Here is a 15,834-nt window from a genome sequence, read left to right as displayed (position 1 = left end):
ACTTTGAAGCAGTCATGGGTGGCAGGTGAGCACTTCCTTTTCGCTTCCCTTCTTTAGCTAGGAGTGAAAAAATAGCCTGGTGAGAACTATAAGGTCTTACACAGCATTATGGACATTCCTGTGACAGTGCTGACTGGCTCACTGCTGTCCCATGGGTGAGTCCTCATAGGTCTGTTCAAGCCTAGAAGTATTGGTTGGAGCATCCGTCCAGTTTTTTTTTGTCTTCTCATCAGTTGTCCTCCTGCTGATGAATGCTCTTCACTTCCAGTCCCAGAGGCAGTGGTTGCCTTCTTTAACCACCTAAGCCCCGGAAGATTTTACCCCCTTCCTGACCAGGGCCTATTTTGCGATTCGGCACTGCGTGATTTTAACGGACAATTGCGCGGTCGTGCGACGCTGTACCCAAATGAAATTGACGTCCTTTTTTTCCCACAAACAGAGCTTTCTTTTGGTGGTATTTGATCACCTGTGCGATTTTTTGATCATGCGCTATAAACAAAAAAAGAGCGACAATTTTGCAAAAATAACAAAATTTTTCAAATTTTTTTATATGAAATTCCCCCCCCCAAAAAATGGAAAAATCAAAATTTGCTTTCTGCTACATATGTTTGATTAAAAAAAAAAAAAAAAAAAAATCGCAAAAAGCGTATTTTGATTGGTTTGCGCAAAAGTTATTGCGTTTACTAATTACGGGAAAGATTTTTATTGTTTTTTTTTTTAACGAGTAATGGCGGCGATCTGCAATTTTTTTTGCGGGACTGCGACATTGCGGCGGACAGATCGGACTGACATTTTTGACACTTTTGGGGGTACCAGTGACATTACTACAGTAATCAGTGCTATACATATGCACTGTTACTGTAATAATGACACTGGCAGGGAAGGGGTTAACTTTATTTGAGAAGGAGGGGTTAAGTGTGTCTAGGGGCGTGCTTCTTACTGTGATTGGATGTGGCTAGTGATGCAACAGAAGAGATCTACGGTCCTACATAGCAGGACCGTATGATCTCTGCTGTTACACAGGGTAGAATGACAGGCGGCTTTGTTTACATTAGCTGCCTGCCTTTCTCCTGGTGTAACCGACGATCGCGAGTGAGCGGCGGACATTGGGTCCGCCACTCACACACGTGGGGGGGGGTCGAGCGTGAGCGCACCTCCGGCGGCGCGTGCTCGCTCCCTAGAGCCTCATAGGCTAGTGACGTACACATACGTCACTTTGCCTGTGAGGGGCTGACTGCCGCCGTATATAGTCGTGCGGCAGTCGGCAAGTGGTTAACATGTACAGTAAGGACCCTTTCAGATTTATGCGACTTGTCCTGCGACATGGGACTGCAAAGTCGCATGACAAGTCGTACTCCATGATTTCCAATGAGTGCCGTTCATATCTGCGCGACTTCAAGTCGCAGCAACGTCAAAGTAGTCCCTGCGCTACTTTGGTCCAACTTTGATGTGACTTGAGGTCCATAGCGCTCAAGATTACACCGGGATTTCTTCAAGTCCAGGCAAAATTGTGTCAAAGTTGCGGCAAAAAAGTGTGAAAGAACATCTGCTATATCCTCCAGCTAAACACCATTATAAAATTTAGCATGCCTTTACAGCAAACCATTCAGGACACCCGCTGAAACCCCCCTGAGGAATCTCTATAGAAGTTCTAACCCAACACCTGACTCTTGGTATTTGTTACTTGAAGTGGAAGTAAACTTCCACTGATTGTTTGTGCTAGAGGGCTGCATTGGATTTGGGCTCCCGCGGGACCCAATGCAAATCTTGCGGGAGTGGGCAGTCAAGAAATTTTGCTGAGACCCGTGGGGAAGAACGGTGCAATTTGGTGTAACGTATTTTCAACTTTTTTTATAATAGAAAAGATACCCTAAAAATTGTGGGTCGTCTTATACGCCAGGTACTGTAGCTTCGGCTAGTTACAGAACATCCCTATTAAAAATGCTAGCCCGCTGGATGTGTATACAGTACCTTTGGCAACTTACAGAACGTCCCTGTGCTGTAATACTCTATGTACCGTGCTGAGCCAATCACGGCAAGCGGTGTATTCTATTAATGCATACAAAGCCTGCTCGGATTGGCTGAGTCAGAGAGGCGGGCTTATACAACTTTTGCCAATCCAAGCAGGCTTTGTATGTAATAATAGAATACACAACTTGCCGTGATTGGCTCAGTATAGTATATAGAGTATTACAGCACAGGGATGTTCAGTAAGTAGCCAAAGCTTACTGTATACACATCCAGCGGGCTAAAATATTAATAATAGAGAAGTTCTGTATTTAGGAGAAGCTACAGTACATATTAGGGCACATCCAGCGGGCTAAAATATTTAATAGGGACGTGATGGCTCCACTGATGTTATGAAATGGTGTTGCCTCAGAAGAGGGGGTAGTCTTATACGGCGAGTATAGGGAAAAACCGCAGGAGTGGACACAAACATTGCGGGTGCGGGCGGGAGTGGACACAAACATTGCGGGTGCGGGCGGGAGTGGACACAAACATTGCGGGTGCTGGCGGGAGTGGACACAAACATTGCGGGTGCGGGCGGGAGTGGACACAAACATTGCGGGTGCGGGCGGGATTGGACACAAACATTGCGGGTGCGGGCGGGCGGGAGTGGACACAAACATTGCGGGTGCGGGCGGGAGTGGACACAAACATTGCGGGTGCGGGCGGGAGTGGGCACAAACATTGCGGGTGTGGGCGGGAGTGGACACAAACATTGCGGGTACGGGCGGGAGTGGAACACAAACATTGTGGGTGCGGGCGGTCCTGGTCATACATTCAGCGGGTGCGGGTTTAATAAAACAGTACCGTGCAGGGCTCTAGTTTGTACCTATAGGTGAGACTCTAATAAAGGCTTACCTATAGGTACTGTAAATATCCCCTAAACATATATTTACTGCATAAGCTGCTGCTGATGATGTCATTGGTGCATGTGCTCTGAAGGAACTGCCACCCGTGCCGTTTCTTCAGAGCCCTGTGCTGTGACCGGCGGCTCCCCCGCGCATGTGACGTCACGTGGCTCCGGCCAGTCACACAGCCAGAGTCTGCAGACTCGGAAGGAAGACGGGCGAAGATGGATGCGTCCTCCTGCGGTGACAATTAGGGATTCATTTGCAGGTATGTTTCACATAATGTGCTAGTACTTGATGCAGGCTAGCACATTATGCCTTTCCTTTGCAGGTCAGGGAACAAAAAAAAAAAAAAAAGCACTTTACTTCCTCATTAAGCCGACCATAGAAAGTGCGACTCTCTTTCCTGCAACCATGGGTTTCAGGTAAGAAAATCACTTAATTTCCTCATCAATGCGGTTAGTGTTGATGGGGGAATCTCTCCCGCTGAGCTATTGTGTTCTCCCGGTGGGGGGGCGCATGGGGAGCCATTCTGGCCAGGAGAGCGTGCAGTGATTATTGCTATAGCCGCTGGCAATAATCACATGAAATATCCAACATGCTGATTGTACCCAAGTCGATCAATCAACTTGGGTACAATCAGCCTGTGCATACATGGTTTGAATCTCGGTGGGTTCAGCAGAACCTTCTATTGCAGACTTAATTGATGATCTGAATGAAAGCATTAAGATTTTGGATCTGGTGGTGGGAGATAAAAATGGATTTTTGTAAGATCTTACCGTAAAATCCTTTTCTCTTAAGCTCATTGACAGACGTAGTCTTCTTGATTCTCAAGAGCTGGGTTATGTTGTCTCCGCAGGAGCAGGACTAGGCAGAAAGACAAAACGTTCTGGCTCCACCTTAGGGGCAGTCCCTGAGGGTATATCCTCCCTCTCTCTGCTACAGGGAATCAGTTCTGTTTTAAAGCAGTACAGAGAATTTAACCCAACACAACTCAATGATAGAGGGGCGGGTACTACGTCTGTCAATGAGCTTAAGAGAAAAGGATTTTACGGTAAGATCTTACAAAAATCCATTTTTCTCTATCGCTCATTGACAGACGTAGTCTTCTTGATTCTCAAGAGCTGGGACATCCAGAAGCAGTGCCACAAAATGAGGGGTGGGATTGACAGAATCAAAATCCAATCTAGAAGGCCCAACCGGAGCCAACCAGAAGTATCAAAGGACTCATCGAGAAAACAGATGAGACCTACCCCACAAATCCTCGAGGTAGACCAACAGTCTCCTCAAACAGTGGCCTGCAGGAACCTTGCAGCCAGAAGAGGCATCTGACGATGCCATCACATAAACCTTATACAATATTGTAAAGGTATGAACCGACTAAACAGTCGCCTTGAAAAACCTGAACCACTGACGCCTGATGGCGGAAGGTCCAGGAAACTCTAAGCGCCCGAGTAGAATGCGCCTTAACAGGGAACGGGGGATCCCGACCCTTAAATAAAATAAGCCTATACCACCGTCTGTCTGATCCATCTAAAGATGGTCGCAGCAGAATAGGCAACCCCTTCTAGGGCCATCCGTGATCACAAACAGTGAATCCGTCTTACAAATTGAATCCGTAGTATTCAAGTATATCCTGATCGCCCGAACTACATCCAAGGAATGCCATGCAAATTCTCGAGGATGATTGGGCTAAGGACATAGGAAGGACAATACACTGTCCTTATTCAATGAAACTTTGAAACCACCTTAGAAGGAAGGATGAATTCGGATGAAGAACAACCTTATCCCTATGAACCACCAGATCTGGGGAACAACAGGATAATGCAGCCAGTTCTGACACCCTGCGTGCAGAAGTGATAGCCACCAAGAAGACCACCTTCTGGGATAAAGTAAGCAAGGGAATCTCCCTGATATTTTCAAAGGGAGGTGTCTGAAGAACCGACAGCACCAAATTAAGATCCCAGGATGGTAACGGCGCGTGCACTGGCAGAGCCAGGTGTCGCACCCCCTGGATGAAATTCCGCACCAAGGAATGAGTAGACAAAAGCTTCTGAAAGAAGATAGCAAATGCTGAAACCAGACCCTTGATAACACTCAAGGCCAGCTTCTGCTCAACTCCCTGTTGCAGAAAGCCAATATTCGGACTACCGAATAAAGATGTAGATGGAACCCAAGGGATTCACATCACATAATATAAGACTTCCATGTACGATGATAATCTTTCTGGAAGTCGCTTTCCTTGTTTTAACTAGAGTAGGAATAACTGAAGCTGACAATCCCTTGTCCTTCAGCACCTGGGTCTCAATAACCAGGCCGTTTAAAAACCAGCGATCGTAAAGCAGGATGGAAGATCGGTCCCTGAGACAGTAGATCCTCCCTGAGAGGAAGTCTCCACGGGACGTCCGCCATCAGTCTGACCAAGTCGGCGTAACAAGCTCGACGAGGCCAGTCCGGAGCTGCCAGGATTACTGGAATTCCTTCCTCCTCTATCCTGCGAAGAAGTCTTGGCAGTAACCCAAGAGGAGGGAAGACATACATTAGCTGGTATTGCCCCCACGGGGCGATCAGTGCGTCTGCGGTTTCTGCTAGAGGATCGCGGGAGCGAGCCACGAATCTCTGAACTTTCCTGTTGAATCGAGATGCCAACAGATCCATATCCGGGGTGCCCCATCGTAGGCACAACTGGTGGAAAACGTCTGGATGGAGGGACCATTCCCCCTGATCCAGAGTCTGACGGCTGAGATAATCTGCCTGCCAATTCTCCACCCCCGGAATGAACACCGCAGAAATTGCTGGAACAAATCGTTCCGCCCAGCGAAGAATGCAAGCCACTTCTTTGGCCGCTCGGACACTCTTGGTGCCCCCTTGGTGATTGACATAAGCCACGGCCGTGGCGTTGTCCGACTGGATCCGAACCGGGCTGCCCTGGAGCTGCTCGGTCCAGTGAATCAGACAAAGTCTGATCGCTCTCAGTTCCAATACATTTATCGGTAACCTGGATTCTTCCGGGGACCAAAGTCCCTGGACAGATAACTGACCGAGAATTCCTCCCCATCCGGATAGACTGGCATCCGTGGTCACTGTCGTCCAATATATTGGCAGAAATGACTTTCCCTGGCTGAGCATCGGAGACCGAAGCCACCAGACCAGAGACTCTCTGGTCTGTTTGCTCAATCGGATCTGATTGTCCAGGGATTCCGGATTCCGATTCCATCTGAGAGGAATCTCTTGCTGAAGAATTCGGGTATGGGACTGGGCAAATGGGACTGCTTCGAAGGAAGCCACCATCAACCCCAGACCCCTCATGCAAGTCCGAAGGGAAGACCAGCTGTTGGTGGACTGCTGATTGAATCTTTCGGAGTTTCCCTACCGGAAGAAAAACTCTTGTCCTGACTGTGTCTAGAATTAGACCCAGATATTCGAGCCTCTGGGTGGGAACCAGAAATGACTTTTGCTGGTTCACCAGCCACCCGAATTTCTGTAAAGAAATCATAGTAATTTCTATGTTTTGTAGCAAGGTCTGAGGAGACTCTGCATGAAGCAGAAGATCGTCTAGGTAACCTAGAATCGATATGCCTCTTTGGCGCAGAAGTGCCAACATTGGGGCCAACACCTTCGTGAAGACCCGCGGAGCCGTGGCGAGACCGAAAGGTAACGCCACAAACTGATAGTGGTTCTCTTCTACGGAAAAACGTAGAAACCGCTGATGTCCTGCGAAAATGGGAATGTGAAGATATGCGTCCTAGATGTCTATGGACGCTAGGACATCCCCTGGATGCAGAAAGGCTGCTACTGTGCGAATGGACTCCATTCTGAATCTTCTTATGTAGACAAAAGAATTGAGTGCCCTTAAGTCCAGAATTGGACGCACTTTGCCCTCTTTCCTGGGTATTGTAAATAGGTTTGAATAAAAACCCCTGAAAACGTTCTGTCCAAGGAACGTGGACTACCACTCCTTATTGTAGTAAATCTGTGACTGCTCTCCACAGATCGTCTAAACGATCCGGGAATAGTCGGCTATTGGAAGGGAAGAATCGCGCCGGTGGGAGAGATCGAAACTCGATCTTGTACCCTGACCTTATGACTTCGCAAACCCATCTGTCCGGGATTCTGGAAAGCCATGGATCCGGGAACCGATGAAGACGTCCCCCCACCCAAGTTATGGGTGGGGGGCACACCTTCAGGCTTTGGACGGTTTATCTTCAGGTCTAGAGGGGGCGGGCTTTTGCTTGCCCGACCAACGACCCCTGACGCCTCCTGCAGGAGCTTTGGAGGACTTAATTTTTTCACCCGCGGGACGAAAAAAACCTCTTGTGAGCAGAAAAAGAAGGCCCTCGTCTTTGACGAGTTCCTCTACCTTTAAAATTTTGCGGAAAAAAGGTGCTCTTTCCACCGGTGAGATCCTTAATGATCTCATCTAAGTTGGCTCCAAATAGACGCTCTCCTAAAAAGGGGAAATTAGCCAATGCTTTTTTGGAACCTTGGTCGGCTAACCAACCTTTTAGCCACAGTGTACGCTTGAGAACCACCGCTGAGACAGATGCTCGCGCCAATAATGAAGTGGCGTCTAACGCCGCATCACACACAAACTGTAACCCCTGTATCCTCTGTTCCAACAAATCTGATACCGCCTGAGGGACCTCTTCTAGGTCCCGGCGTAACCACTTGGTCCATACAGTTACAGCCTGCGAAACCAGACCAATAGCAATTATTGGTCTGAAAGCTGATCCAATCAAGGTAAACATGGTGCGAGACATAGCTTCTATCTTGCGATCCACTGGATCTTTAAAAGACGGAGCGTCTTCTAGAGGAATAACCGTGGCTTTATTCAATCTAGCAATTGGTGAATCCTCAAACGGATAACGCCTGTTAATGCGTTTAGAAATAGTAGAAATGCGTTTTGGCAGACTCCATTCTTCTTTGATTGGATTGCCAAAACATTTGGGCAATGGAAAAACCTTCGCCACTAGATGCGTTTTTAGTCCCAAAAGGGATTTCAGTTTCAGCTATTTCTGACGGAATACCCTGTAATCTTAAGGTCTCTTGAACAGATACCATGAGTGCGTTTACCAACGCTTCCTCTCTGGCTATGGCTGATGCCGAAACATCCTCCTCACTGTCTGAAAAGACAGTACACGAGACACCAATACCAGAAGAAGTACCTGCAACTGCAGAAATAGGCTCAGAGTCTGAATCCGAGGTTTCAGATAATAAGGGGTTAGGCGGGGGTCGCTTACTTGCGCCCTGTCCCTGACAAGCCACTTCCACCCGGGACACAAGCTTCCATAATAGCGGACAATGATTTAATCGTCAGTGGGGTGCTGGAGGATCCCGCAGACCCCTCGAGGGGATCCGGAGGAGATACATGAGTGGCAGGGTCCATGTTAATTCAGGACACCTTTGCCAGAAAACACAAAAAAACTTTTTTTTTTTTTTTTTTTTAAATAAAAAATACCTCTTTTTTTTTTTTTTTTTTTTTAATTTTTTTTTTTTTTTTTTTTCTATGTGTCTCCCCCTAGCGCAATAGCGCCCCTCAGAGTACCTGCTTCTCGATCCCACGAGAGAGAGAGAGACCCCCAAGGCTCACCAACCGATGCAGTGAAGTTTCCAACCAACTGCAGTCAGCGTCTGTCTTTACAGACTGGAAGGAGCTGTTGCTTTTTCCCGGGTAGAAGGACGTGGCTCCGCCCCCTGTGTACGCCTTCCGGCGTTCCCAGCTCTCCACGAGGTAGCTGGGCTCATGAAACATGGCCGCCCCCCTATAGGAGACATTAGACTCCAAAAACATGGCGGCCGGCGTGACCTGAGGACATGCATGCACCTGGTCTACGGCAAAATGGCGGCGGACCGCCGAAAATGTTTTTCCCAGCACATCCACCTGCATCTCTGCTGAGTGGCGATTGATAGATCTACAGGAGATACACTACAAATAAGGTAGGATTATACCTCCTATGTCTGCTGTAATGCTACAGTCTGCTGGGTAGAGTGTTAGCTCTCAAACCAAGTCCACTTCCCACAAACACATACTGTATTTACAAGGGGGACTTTTAGTGTCAGATATATACTGACCATGTATGGAGGGGCCCATAATTCATACTGCCTCATAACGAGGAAAGAAAAAAGGGAACGTTTACTCACCATACCGAACCGACAGGCACCCTCTCTTCACAATACCCTCTCCACCGGGGTGGAGGTTTGTGGACCACTCCGGACGCCTCGACTCTCTGGTTCCTGGCGTCCAAGCGAGACTTTTAACTCGCAAGGTCAGTCCCTCCACTGGGACTCCGTCGCGGCCGACCCAGCGTGGAGCTCTGGTCTGCACGTGCTCGTAGGCAGAAACCGGGGTGACCACTGGATCTCAACATCCAGCCCGTCGCCCGGCCCCGCATACTTACTTGAATGTGTCGCGGCCGACCAAGCGCAATGCAATGGTCTGCGCGCGCTCGTAGGCCGGCTGGGGTGACCACTAGTGTCGCCCAGTCCGGCGTTTTTTGCTTGAAGATCTCACAGGAAAACACTGGAGAAAAAACTACCTAAAAAATATTTCTTCTAAAGAAAAAATCTTGCCAGGACCAAAAAGATCCCAGCAAGGAGCTTAGGTCCTTACTCCTGACTAGACAGAAAAAAAACTGATTCCCTGTAGCAGAGAGAGGGAGGATATACCCTCAGGGACTGCCCCTAAGGTGGAGCCAGAACGTTTTGTCTTTCTGCCTAGTCCTGCTCCTGCGGAGACAACATAACCCAGCTCTTGAGAATCAAGAAGACTACGTCTGTCAATGAGCGATAGAGAAAATAATCTGTAAGTCCCTTTCCCAGTGGTCCAAGAATGTCAATAAGGGCTTGGGATGTTTCTGCTAAGAGCAGTTCTGTATATTTTATAGAACTGAAAAAGTGGCTTAAGCCTGGTAAACACGGGCCGAATATTGGCCAGTTCAACAGAAACCGGGCTGACATTCGGGCCCGTGTGTACACAAGCCTGTCCGACAAAAGCCGGACAAACGGTTAGCGTCTGTTGAACGTGCATGCTGGAAAACCAGCATCTGATCATCGCTGGCAGCCATTGGCCACTAATCAGGGTGTTCTGGTAGGGGAGCAGTCCCCCTGTCAGAACAAATAGCTGAATGGAGAGGTTGCTGTACTAACATCGGATAGTTAGTACACCGAGCTCCTCCTTTTTTTTCTGTTCAGTCCGCAGGGTTGAATGAAAAAAAAAACAGATAGTGTGTACCAGGCAGTAGAGAATCTACAAAGCGCCTTCAACGTTACAGAACACATCCATTCTGATTTATTTAACTTCTAGCTACAAAGTCACGAAGCCCAAGAGACTCACTGCAGTTGTCCTCGTCGCTGCCGTCCGGACAGTCCTCGAGTCCATTGCACTGGAAGCGTCCAATGATGCAGTGTACTCCACTGGCACATGGGAAGAACGTCGGACCACACTTCGAATTGGCTTTAGCTGTAAAAGAAAGAAGATGTTCAGTAAGATTCTTGAATGTTCTTGAGTCAAAAGGCCAAAAGAGACAAAAAAAAAAAAAGGGACTTTATTAGCATGCAAGCAGATAAAGTGAAGTCTGCAAAAAAAACAAACAAGGAAATTCTGAGCACTTCCCATTGACCACAATGAGTATTTTCTAAGGCCGGTAGACATGTATGCAGCAAGACAAGTGAACTCTACTTACAAAATTCATGAGCTTACCACCATTCAATAAGATATACAACCCTCATTCCACTTGAACATATTTAAATTTTACTAGTTCTTGAAGTTTTTATAACCTGAAGATCTAAAGCAAGATATCTGCACACCTTCCATGGCATTAATGAAGGGAATTCTTAGGGGCTCATTCACATTAGCTTTGGTCTCTGAAGAGGAGGCATTGTATCACCTTCTGATTGTCTACTTTAAAGTGATTATTTTTTTTTATAATAAACATGTTATACTTACCTCCTCTATGCAGTTGGTTTTGCACAAAGCAGCCCCGATCCTCCTCTTCTCAGCTCCCTCGCCAGATCTCCTGATCCCTCCCTCCTGCTTAGTCCCCCCAAATCCAGCAGCTCACTATGAGGGCACCCGAGCAGGCACGCTCCCGAGCTGCTCCTCTGTGTGTCTCTTTACATACGGAGTGTGGCTTGGCCCTGTCCCTGCTCTCTCCTCATTGGCTCACTGGCTGATATGATTGACAATGGCTCCCACTGCTGCCTCAGCCAATGAGGAGGAAGAATTGCAGGAGAGCTGCTGCTCTTGTGCACTACGTTGGGTCGAGATCCAGCTCAGGTAAGTATGGGGGGGGGCACACAGAAAACAAAAAATGTAAGAAGGTAAAAAACATTGAGCCTTTACAACCACTTTAATCCCTTGATCCCAGAACTTGGGTGGCAGTAAAAGCACAGCTCAACTTTGCAGTTTTATCCCCCCCCCCCCCTAGTGTGAATGAGTCCTGATGAGGTGTCTGATATTAAATTTTTTTTTTTTTTTTTAGGTAGCGTCAGGGTTTTTTTTTTATAGCTGGAGTACAAGCATAACATATGCTATATCTCCTAATATCAAAGTCCAAAATGGTATGTGACCCTCGTATTTACCAAGCTGAATCGCTTCCATGAGGCTGCTCCTATGTAACAAAAGCACCCCCAAATGGGAAAGGAGGTCCTGAGAAAAATCCAGATATGTAAACGTAGAAGAAACTTTGAAGCATCAGGCTGTACTACGATCTGCTACTAATATCTTTATGTTTAAACTGCTTTTAGTCCAGGCATTTCTGAAGTCACATTATAGGTAAAGTGTCACCAAACCAATATCACTTAAAACGATCAATAAATGGTGTATTACATGCTCACCCAGTCACTATGAGGTTCATTTTCTGTATTCTGCAAAAATCCTGCTTGATCCTGCTGTTCTCCATCTCCCCCTTCTGTCCATGTCCCCACTGCAGTTGGGGATTTTGCAGAACAGTGTTGGCAGCTCTGCACATGCTCAGTTTCTGGTGTAATTTCTAGGTACGGGCCGAAACATACCAGTCGAAACTGGTGCAGATCAAGGCACTGATAATGCTTTTGCCGGGATTTTACTGTGCTTATGGTGTTTTACATAGGTCATGTGACTCAAAAACTAGAGATGCACCGATCCGATATTAGGATTGCATATCGACGCCAATACTGCCACAATAGCTGGATCGGGGGATCGGTAAAATGAACCGATCCACGGGCCGATCCGGTTTTGCCGAGTCCCGGCTCAGCCATCCCTTACTTGGTGCAGTAGTAGTATGGGATGGGACCCGCTACTTCCTGTATAGGTTTTGCTCACAGGTGGAGTGATATCAGATGCACTCTGCCTGTGAATGGAGGAGCCACACACATGAAGCAGCGACTTTGCTCTGTACTGCAGCCGCATGCTTTATGTGTGTAGTTCCGGATCGGTACCGGTATCGGCAGATGCATAATGCCAGATATCGGTATCGGGACAAAAAAAGTCGGATCGGTGCACCCCTATCAAAAACCACATAAAAAATTGTAACACGTGTGTGTTATTGATGCATTCTTGCGTTTGCGTTTTCAATGCAATTAAGCGAGGCAGTTTTTGGTGTGGTTTTTTAACTGACCAAAAATGCAGCAAGCAAGATTTTTAACACCACAACGGAAGCTCAACAGACAGGTGTGAAGACATTTATATGATTTAAAGGGATGCTTTTTTCTTGAGATTGCTTTTGTGCTAAAAAGGTGCCAATAATGGCTGACAAATTCATATTCATTTAAATTCAATATATTGGATAAAAAGTCCAATATAATACAATTATATATAATATATATATATATATTTAAACTGCCATTTTCACTTTTTGGCCAACTGCATCCTGCATTTTCAGTTTCGTCACCAAAATTTCCCTTCGGGGCACCTCTAGTATTTTCTTCCCTATCACATCTGAACAGCCTATAGCAGTGATGGTGAACCTTGGCACCCCAGATGTTTCAGAACTACATTTCCCATGATGTTCATGCACTCTGCAGTGTAATTGAGCATCATGGGATATATAGTTCCAAAACATCTGGGGTGCCAAGGTTCGCCATCACTGGCCTATAGAGTCACACATGTGGGCGTATACACAATGGTAATTGACAGCCCGCCCCCTTCTTCCTCCGCCATGCCCACTAACCAGCTAAACAAAATGGGGTGGGATATTACATGTAGAATAATGGAGGCTTCACCTCCTTCTTATTCTAAGATACAGGCTGGAGGGGCGTGACATAACCTGTGACTAGCAGAAATCCGACCATACCATGTTATTGCCAAAAAATAATAAAGATTTGATTTTAAATATATAGTTGTACAACAACAGTTTATCCACTTCAGCCCCAGAAGGTTTACCCCCCTTTATGACAAGGCCATTTTTTGCGTTACGACACGGTGTTATTTTAACTGACATTTGAGCGGTCCGACGCTGAACCCAAATAAAATTGATGTCCTTTTGCTCCCCACAAACAGAGCTTTCTTTTGTGGTATTTGATCACCTCTGCAGTTTTTATTTTTTGCGCTATAAACAAAAAAGACTGATAATTTTGAAAACAAAAAAAAAACAATATTTTTTAATTTCTGCTACAAAACACATCCAATAAAAAAAAATCCTTGAATTCAGCCGTCTGTAGGTTGATAATTTTCATTTCCATCCTTTCGTTCCTAACCCATTACCTAGTCCATATTAGTATAGATATCCAGCATAATATTTTTCCCAATTGAGATCTGATGTGTTTTCAAAGTGTTCCTTTAATTTTTTTGAGCAGTGTAAAATATGTTTGGGGGTTGCAATTTTTTAGCAAAATAAATAATTATTTTTACACGTAGGAGAGAAATGCCAGAATTGGCCTGGGCTGGAAGTAGTTAAAGTTATTCAATAAAAATTCAAAATATCATCCTTCTGCACGATTCCCATTATTGTAGCACACTTACTACGCTTCACATATCCAGGTTTTTATAGCTGCCTGTGTCAATGCTATGGAGATTTTTATGCACTCGATGTTCCCTAAAACACGAAAGCAAATTTCCCCAAAATGAGAGAAAATCATTCTAATGACAAACATAAACAAACTTGGGATCATGCCCCCTACTTTCTCTTCCTCCGCCAATGGTCCCCTGGACAGGTGAGGTCCGATCTTTCCAAGGAGGACACAGACAGTAATAAAATCTTACCAGAGGTTCTAATGGTTTTCTTATTCTATCCAAAGCCAAAAGGGAAAAAGTTTTGGCTGGAGTTTTACTTTCTTTTAATATAATAGAGAATACAATGGGAGGATTGGGAAACCACCAGCACATGTGGGAACACCCAAAACTCCAGGCATAAAGCCAAGGAATATGGTAAGGAGATCCTGCCAATGAAGTCCACAGAGATATAAAAAGCCGGGGTTAAACTCAGTCTATATATAACTGTACACACAATTCTGGTGGACTGACCTTTCGAAGAACAACTCCGGGCATAACAAAGCCAATGAGGAAGTCATTACTACTATACAGACAGCACACAGCAGTACTGATCAATGGATTGAACATACGCCAAGTTGTGTGCAAAGTAGATCAAACATTATATATATTTTTCATGTTATGTACAGCATACAAAGTAAAGTTTCATACATGCATTATCGCATACAAACATCACAGAACCCACCACAAGGATCACCTGGAAAGTGTTATTTATTGAGTAATCCGGGGCTAATGGATCTACTTCTAACGCAATGGGTAATAATCACATAAACATTTGCTGCTGACATAAATAGTGTTCACACCTTCACCAATGTAATATACATTTATAAAATATTTATATATTTATTAACCACTTAAGCCCCGGAGGATTTGGCTGCTAAAAGACCAGGGGGTATTTTGCGATTCGGCACTGCGTGATTTTAACGGACAATTGCGCGGTCGTGCGACGCTGTACCTAAACAAATTTGACGTCCTTTTTTTCCCCACAAACAGAGCTTTCTTTTGGTGGTATTTGATCACCTGTGCGATTTTTTGATCATGCGCTATAAACAAAAAAACAGCGTCAATTTTGCAAAAATAACAATATTTTTCACATTTTTTATATGAAATTCCCCCCAAAAAAATGTAAAAATCAAAATTTTTTAACATTTTCGGCCAATTTGTTTTATGCTACATATGTTTGGTAAAAAAAAAAAAATCGCAAAAAGCGTATTTTGATTGGTTTACGCAAAAGTTATCGCGTTTACTAACAAAGGGAAAGAGTTTTGTCATTTTTGTTGTTTTTTTTTTTTAATGCGTAATGGCGGCGATCTGCGATTTTTTTTGCGGTACTGCGACATTGGGGCGGACAGATCGGACCCTTGACTGACATTTTTGACACTTTTGGGGTTACCAGTGACATTTCTACAGTAATCAGTGCTATACATATGCACTGTTACTGTAAAATTACACTGGCAGTGAAGGGGTTAACTTTATTGGAGAGGGAGGGGCTGTGTGTGTCCCTAGAGGCGTGCTTTCTACTGTGATTGGCTGTGGCTTGAGCTGTAGGAACACTGATCAACGGTCCTACATAGTAGAACCGTATGATCAGTGTTCCTACACAGGGGAGAATGACAGGTGGCTTGTTTACATTAGCCGCCTGACTTTCTCCCTCTCCCCCGACGATCGCAGAGTGACCGGTGGACATCGGGTCCACCGGTCACACGCGCGGGGGGGGGGGGGATTCGTTCGCGCGCTCGCTCCCCAGAGCCTCACAGGCTAGTGACGTACCCCTACGTCACTCTGCCTGTGAGGGGCTGACTGCCGCAGTATATAGGGCTGACTGCCGGCAAGCGGTTAAAAAAAAAATAAAAATTGGAGACCCATAGAGGTACACAAAGAGTGGATCAATTAGAAACATACAGGCAGAGATGTATAGTAACTACTTCACTCCTGTACTTAAGTACCGAAAGGCGGTATCTGTACTTTCCTAGAGTAGAATTTTTTTCTTCTACTTCCACTTTTACTTCACTA

General features: G+C 45.7%; 1 protein-coding gene across 3 annotated transcripts in view; it reads right to left on the bottom strand.

Annotated features, from left to right (window-relative positions):
* Positions 1-15,834, bottom strand: part of LDLRAD3 (low density lipoprotein receptor class A domain containing 3) — a 287,446-nt gene that overhangs the window by 126,692 nt on the left and 144,920 nt on the right. For all 3 annotated transcript variants that reach the window (XM_082270157.1, XM_082270158.1, XM_082270159.1), the window contains one exon: positions 10,189-10,314. In XM_082270157.1, the coding sequence (XP_082126283.1) occupies positions 10,189-10,314 (126 nt within the window). The remainder of the gene's footprint in view (positions 1-10,188; positions 10,315-15,834) is intronic.

This window comes from Pelophylax lessonae, assembly GCF_965119305.1.
Source record: "Pelophylax lessonae genome assembly, chromosome: 10".
Lineage (NCBI taxonomy): Eukaryota > Metazoa > Chordata > Amphibia > Anura > Ranidae > Pelophylax > Pelophylax lessonae.
This window is presented reverse-complemented; position numbering and strand designations above follow the sequence as displayed.